This window comes from Glycine max, chromosome 13, assembly GCF_000004515.6.
Source record: "Glycine max cultivar Williams 82 chromosome 13, Glycine_max_v4.0, whole genome shotgun sequence".
Classification (NCBI taxonomy): Eukaryota; Viridiplantae; Streptophyta; class Magnoliopsida; order Fabales; family Fabaceae; genus Glycine; species Glycine max.
Genome location: NC_038249.2, coordinates 21,197,338 through 21,204,915, shown reverse-complemented (window position 1 = coordinate 21,204,915; position 7,578 = coordinate 21,197,338). Strand labels below are relative to the sequence as shown.

Genomic DNA, 7,578 nt, shown 5'->3' with positions numbered 1-7,578 from the left:
CTACATATTTAAGTAATGCGCTGTCGGCTCGCAATTTTGCTAAGCACGGTAACTTGAAAGCATCACCTTAAATAAGATATTATATCTCGAGAAATTAATCTCTAATTTTCAAAAGGAATTTAGCACCTCAAGAAATTAATCTGTAGCTTTTTGCTGGAAATATCCCAGATTTACCAAGAAAAAAAAAAAACTCTTGCCCAATATGATACTACCTTGCCGATTTTGCAGGCTGATTTTGTTTCAAGAAAAACTTGGTTGGGCCTTGCAGGATGACATCTATTTTTGCTGGCTATCCAACATTGGTAATTGGCAATAAATAAATTAAGACGGGGAACAAATCATAAATAAAGGATACAGACATGTACAACCATGCATTTTCTCCAATTCAAAAATTAATTTGCAAACAAAGCATTTATGAGTACAAATACGGCGCGCAATATCTAAATCAGGAATAATCATACAGTGATATGCTCTTGTCATCTGATACACTAGCAAGTCGAACACCTCGCACATCACTCCCTCCAGGTGATCTAAATGCCACCCCCCATACCTGGTCTGAATGGTTGCTCATTGTCTGCACAGATGCCCTCATGTTAAGATCCCATAGCCTTACAGATCTATCACTTGAACCTGTAGCAATGGCCGCCCCATCTGGGCTCACGTCCACACACAATACCCAACTAGCATGACCTGACATGGTCCCAATTAAAGCTTTTCCCTCAGCATCATACATGTGGACGTTACCATCATCCGAAGCAGTAAACAGCAGCCTTGGATCATAAGGAGAATACACAAGAGATCGCACAGGCATAAAGTGACCTTCAAGGTGGTGTAAAAATTTGGCACGGGGCACATCAAAAACAGAAATGGTGCCATCCATTGAACCACAAGCAAGTCGTTTCCCATCAGGACTCCATGCAATGGACAGGACAAATTTCTTGCTGCCACTTTTGTCTGTGGGCTTCTGCCCTTCTGGACGAGGAATTGACAGAGTGGCAACAAGTTCCCATGAGGAAGTGTCCCAAAGCTTGACTGATGCACTACCTCCGCCAGCAACTGCTAGAATAGCACCCTGAAGGGAGGGGACTTTGGTTGATTAAATATGTGGAAATATGATAAAAAGGTTTAAATTAAAGACTAAGGATGAAATGCTCATTTGCCCTAGTATCACAAGGCATCAAGGCAATGAATGATTTCTACTACACTGCAAATTCATAGTGGAACAAGTACAGTTTCCATAGAAGGGCACATACTGACAGTGAGTCAACAGAACAAGCAAATAAATAGTTTTAGCAGTTTGACGAGTACGAGCTGAGTAAGTCCCTTTATTTTATACAATAATGAGCTATATGGGGATTGAGATTTCATGCTTATAGTTTAGTTGCATACATCCTTTAAGAATGTTGATGAAAAATATATGGATGAGTTTTCTAATAATTTTTTCACATAAAACTCATCCCTGAATTTTTCACCCCATTTTTAATACATCAAAGAATATTTTACATGACCATAGAATCAAACATTTGCAACCATCAAAGCAATCATGATCCTCCATATTACAAAAACTTTGCATCATAGAATATGATAGTAGTCAACAGAAAAAAAAAGGGCAAGTGAACTGAAGATATAATATATAACTGCAGAAGAGAAACACTGAACAAACCTGCAGTTGGTACAAGTATAAGTTAACCAATCAAATTCATGAGATGTTGAACTTAAGCACACAAAATTGCCAGTGCACGGGTGCCGACAAAAACAATGAAAGAGTCAATTTCAACACTTGTCGCTATCTCAAGAAAAAGAGAAAAGATAATTAGTACAAAAAATCAGTTACGAAATAAAACGAATAAAGTGAATATAACGTACAGACATTTCATCAAGTGATTTTTCCTATTCAGCACATGTATGGATGTGATTGATTGGTCAAAAAACTCTTTTGCCATTTTTCGTATAAATTTCTTTGTACTAAATAGCTCTTATGCAAGAAAAATTAATAAAACTTCAGCCAGCATGTATGGTTGTGCTTGGTCAGTCAAAAAACCATTTTGTCTTTTTTCGTATAAGTTTCTTTGTACTAGATAGCTCTTATGCAAGAAAAATTAATAAAACCTTCAGCCAACATGTATGGACGTGCTTGATTGCTCAACAACTGTTTTGTCGTTTTTCGTATAAATTTCTTCATACTAAATAGCTCTTATGCAAGAAAAATTAATAAAACATGCTTTCACACAAGGGCAATTTCTACTTGTTTTGAACTTTAATAAGCCTATTCCCACAAAATATCTTAAAAAGTGGCAGGGTAGGAAGAAAAACCTCTCCAGCAAACTGGATGCATTTGCATAAGAATGAAATCTTATCTGTGATTAAGAAACATCACTTCATAGATCATAAGTTTCAGCTTTCAACAATCATTGGTAACAAACACGTTGCAAATCGCGACAAGCATTTAGAATGTAAATAATAAAAATTGAGCCCTGTTATAGCATACAGGTTTTTCACCTAGCCTGACCTAGGGTTCACGAAACATGCATCACAATCATAAAAAAAACGAAAATTTGCAGTTGTCCACCATCTTTAACATCAGAATTATCACCACATGTCTTCATAAAAGATAAGTCAGCATAGCATTTTCATACACAACAGGTTTCACTCTCAGTTGATGAATTTTCAGTTTTTCTGTTTTAGGTTTTCGGATTAGCACAATCGTTGTGAAGTGTTACGAATAATAAGGCCGGTGGTTGTTGGAAAGAATTGCAAAAGGTAAAGACAGGAAAAAGCCCTATCCTATTATACATACCTTGGGATCGAAGCGCATTTGCCAGACTTCAGAGGGAGGAGCCTCGAGGGTGGCGATGGTGGCGTTGGAATCGACATCGAACACGCGGACGAAGCTGTCGAGGGAGGAGGAGGCGACGACGGAGCCGAGGGGGTGGGCGGCGACGGAGGCGACGCCGAGGCAGTGGCCGGTGTTGGTGAGCTCCAAAACGAGGTCGTCGGAGCGCCAGAGCCTGACGGTCTCGTCGAGGGAACCGGTTAGGAGGAGCGGTGGCCGGTTGGCGGTTGCGGGTACCCATGTGACCGCCCACACCGAATCATCGTGCGCGTTCTCCACCGATTTCAGTCCACTCAGCTTCATGCTAAATTGTCTCGTCGCAAACTCAACTCTGCTATTGCTATATCCTCTTTCCTCACTTCACTTTCGTGCCTTCAAATTTGGTTGACTCTGATGGGCCTTACTCTAGTAGCTGCTGGGCCCATTCACATCACCTTTTATAAGTTGAATATTTCCTTTTTTGTTTTTTTTCCTAGGTCAAATACATATGTGTCTTCTTATTGCTTGGTCAAAAACCTATCTCACTTGTGATGTATTATTATCGCTAATTAAAATATTAAAGTCGAATATTAATTTTTTTATTAAATAAATCATTCTTCATATCGATGTAACATGATTTTACATTATTACGTCAAACATTTGAGATGTTTGTTATGTTTGGACATTAGAAAATAGGAATTAAGATAGTACTACAAGGATTTGCTGCATTGTTATTTGTTAGCTTAGCTACGTAACTTCTCTTCACCTGTAAATTTCTAAATACCATAGTTTGTTTTGAGTGAAAAATTATACCTTAATTGGATTTTGTTTTATTTGCATGTATTTTGATATTGACCGTTCATATTCAGAATCACACGACTAAGAGAATACAAAGGTTTCTTTTGGTCCATTTTAGGCCTTAGGAGTAGCTCCCTTATTATTTATAGTACATCTGATGTGATACAGTGGTCCATAGAACTAAACAAATTCGATAAGACCTCATAAAAATTATTAGATCACTTATATTATTGAATATAAAATATTAACAATTTATATAGAATATATGGACATTGTAAAACAAAACATTGTTAATAATAGTTTTAAAAGTCATATTTAAATTGATTTTTAATTGGTTTACAGTACACAAATTTTTATCGTACTAGATTATCTTATTTAATTACAAATGTAGATTTATTGATTTTTATAATGATTATTTTAAAATTTATCCTAAATTGATTTATAATATTTTTTGGTACAATGACGAAAATAAACACAAGAAAGACTAACCAACAAAGGCTAGATCACGTAAACAAAATCTATTTATATTGATTTCTAATTGGTTGTTAATAAAAAAACTTTTACATTTATTGTGCATAAAAAATAAACTCAAAATATTGATAGATTTTAATTTTGATATATTATTTGTAAAAAAAAAACTCCACTTTCAATCAATTAAAAATCAGTCCGTTTAGGAAACAAATTAGGAATTTACAAAGTATGGTGCACTCTTTAGTTTTTTTTTAAAAAAATAATTATGATCCTCAAGATGTTGAATAAAATAATAAACGCAAATTGATTGGAGCTAGGGTACATTTATAATTGGAGCGAAACAAAAAAACCCTAACCTGCTCTGTAAAGGCTTAAACCCCAAAGTTGCACAGTCCTCACGCTTTCTGGGTAGCAAGTAGCAACACAACCTTAAAGTTAAAACTCAGATATGGTTTGGTTTCAATGCGAAGATTGCGGAGACAACCTCAAAAAACCCAAGTTGTCTAGTCACTTCCGAACTTGCTCTGCCTACAAAGTTCACATCCAAATCCACTTGTCACTAATTCTTCTCCACAACCTGTTTCGAATGGCGATGCTAATATTTTTTTTTTCTTCTGTTGATTTATTTATGTTATGCAGTTGTCGTGCATTGACTGTGGGGAAATATTTGGGCGTGACACCGTTCAGGATCACACGCAGTGTATCACAGAAGCGGTGAGTCTCTCATTCTCACTTTCTTGTTCTAATCTATCAATTTCTACTAATGGGCAAAATTTTTTTTCTGATGTCTCACTTTTATTATGATCACACTCTCAGGATTGAACTTATCTAAAGTGAGGGGGTGCATTTTTAGAGGATAAGTTCACTGAGGCTCTCTTCTTACTTTAGAGGAGCCAAATTTGTATTCTTTTGGCAACATATTGGATTTTCATACAAGTCTTAAAAATATTAATCTTATTTGCTCAACCTCCTACATTTTACTTTGAATTCCAGGAGAAATATGGACCAAAAGGCCAAGGCAAAACTTTGAACGTTGCAACTGCAAACCCTAATAAGGATAGCAAACAAAGGCCCGACATTGATATTAATGTGGGGTTATCTGACCGGCCTCCTTGGTTCTGTAGGTATATAATCTATTGGATACAATTTCTAAATTCTAATACCATGGTAGTCACTAGTTGTTAGTCAGCGTATTTATAGTACAGAGTAAATGTTGATCAAGATCCTGCATTATATGTTTTAAAGGCTACCCGAGAGAAAGATAATTATCAATTTATCATGGTCATAGAATCCAATTGCAGGGTATGGGACTTGAGTCCCACATTGTAGAAGTATGGAATTCTAGTGTGTGGTTTATAAGGCCTCGGGGTCTCCAACTACAATAGCTAGCTGCCTAGATTTTGTAGTGTGGTTTTCCCAAGGTTCTTATGGCATGGCTTACATATATGTTTGGATGGGATTTAGACTTCTAAGTTCTTACTCCTTGCATTTGAGTTGCCTTATTATGTCTTATGGGTTCCTTGGATCGTCAAGGTCTTAAGTTTTAACCTTTTCTTTTTTTTCTTTTTATCTTTATGTAATGTAAATAATAGGTGTAAAAGGGCACTAAGTTTAATGTGCCTTTTGTTACTGAAATATGCAAAGTTAAGATGACAATGGGTACGCTACTACAAACTTTGCCCTATTCCCATGTAGGTGCAGCAACTTCAATACTTGAGACACATTTTAGAAAGTATGTTGTAGTAAAGAGTGGGAGATTAATTGTTCTTGGCCATTGTCTGCAAAATCTTCACCAAGAAAGATTTTTTCTTATATTGTGTCACCCTTATGGTGTTGTCTGATTTATTATACTCATTTGTGGGTTTGCAGTCTTTGCAATACGAAAGCTACAAGTAAGCAAACACTTCTTCTCCATGCTGATGGAAAGAAACACAGGGCAAAGGCTAGAGCATTCCATGCTTCAAAGCAACAACCAGTTGAGGCAGACAAATCTACCACTGATGCAAAGGTTGCTGTGGAGACTGCTCCTAATGATGATGTGAGAGATGGCAAAAATGGAGGGCTGCCAAAATTGCAAGAATCTTCTGAACAAAATAACTCAAAACCAGGGAATGAAATTTCATCAGCAAAGAAAAAGAGGAAACTTGAAGCATTGGAGGATGACCGTATTAAGAAAACCAAGAATGACACTTCAGTTGACATGGGAAATGGAGAAGTAATTCAGGGTGAGGAAGCAACAGGAGAGAGCAATTTGAAGAAAGAACGGAGTGCTGTCAAAAATAAAATTAAATGGAAGAAGTTCATCAAATCAGCCTTGAAATCTGTATGTGTTTTGAATTTCAGAATGACATCCTTTCTTGGTTTGTGATTGATTTATGTGCTGTTATATTGATCTTATCTTTTTACTGTGAGCATAAGATAGATAGAATCAATGAATTTTAAGATGGACTTAACTACAGCTACAATGACATCTATAATGAGCTTGCTCAAAATTTGTATTTTTGAATGTTGCTCCACACATCTAATTTCCTTAGTGCACTTAAATGTACTTATTTTTTTGTTCGTGGCAGCATCCTGATAGAATTTTGAAGATGAAGAAACTGAGAAAAGTTGTCCTCAGAGCACTGCAGGAATGTGGCATTGTAGTGGATGACACTGAATTGAGTGAGGCGCTTGAGCAGAAGGTAAGCCGATCTAATGGATTATGTTTTTGTTAATTTTTCCTTTAAATAATTATAAATATCGGTATCCTTATGAAAAAATTGTGTGGACAGATCAATTCCAGCTCTAGATTTGCAGTTGAGAACAAGTATGTGCGATTGCTGGCCAAAGATTGAACACTAGTTAAAGTTCTTATGACTAGTAATCCATGCAATTTTTCGTAATTCTCTTGTTGCTTGGTAGACATTCATTCATACAAAAAAAAAATCCTCATAAAGAAATTTTTTGTAACGAATACTTCATTGTTACTTTGTGCAAAATTATTCAATTATTATCTTGTAGAAAAACCAAAGAAAAGATCAAGGCAGAGAGATTCGTTTGGTTATTATGTTGAATTACTAGCAATGAGTTGTAGAATCTGCAGAACATGGTTCTTAAATCTTATGTGACCCTATGTGAACTCTTTTAGACGAGTTTAATAATCAAGTTTTACTTTTTATTATGTACTTTTTAACCGAGGGTAAGTTTCATTTTAATCGGGATGTTTATACTAACTTCCCTTGAGGTTAGTAGTAGTTACACCTAGATCTTGCTTGATTTTAGTATTACGCTTACACACATTTTATATACTATTCTTACGTTTTAACTTTATTTTTTTTAATTTTTTATTAAATTTATGCATATTTATTTTGTTAAAATAAGTTATAGACCAAAAAGTTCCAGGTGTTACTATACACACCATGCAAATTGCTGGTACATTTGGCATAATTCACACAATTTTCATTTTTCATTTTGTCCTTCTGTAAACAAATTAATTATTAGATCAAAATTAATTG

At 35.5% G+C, this 7,578-nt stretch overlaps 2 protein-coding genes across 2 annotated transcripts; one reads left to right on the top strand and one right to left on the bottom strand.

Annotated features, from left to right (window-relative positions):
- Positions 1-374: 374 nt before the first annotated feature.
- Positions 375-3,235, bottom strand: LOC100790793 (WD repeat-containing protein VIP3). Its single transcript, XM_003542298.5, has 2 exons — positions 2,798-3,235; positions 375-1,072 (listed from the first exon to the last, which is right to left on the bottom strand). Exons 1-2 carry the CDS (start codon positions 3,134-3,136, stop codon positions 446-448), a joined length of 966 nt encoding a protein of 321 aa, XP_003542346.1. The 5' UTR covers positions 3,137-3,235; the 3' UTR covers positions 375-445.
- Positions 3,236-4,411: 1,176 nt separating this feature from the next.
- On the top strand, positions 4,412-7,244 carry LOC100790272 (UBP1-associated proteins 1C). Its single transcript, XM_003542297.4, has 6 exons — positions 4,412-4,616; positions 4,721-4,795; positions 5,075-5,205; positions 5,951-6,404; positions 6,652-6,765; positions 6,856-7,244. The coding sequence occupies exons 1-6, from the start codon at positions 4,530-4,532 to the stop codon at positions 6,916-6,918; spliced, it is 924 nt and encodes a 307-aa protein (XP_003542345.1). The 5' UTR covers positions 4,412-4,529; the 3' UTR covers positions 6,919-7,244.
- The last annotated feature ends 334 nt before the right edge of the window (positions 7,245-7,578 follow it).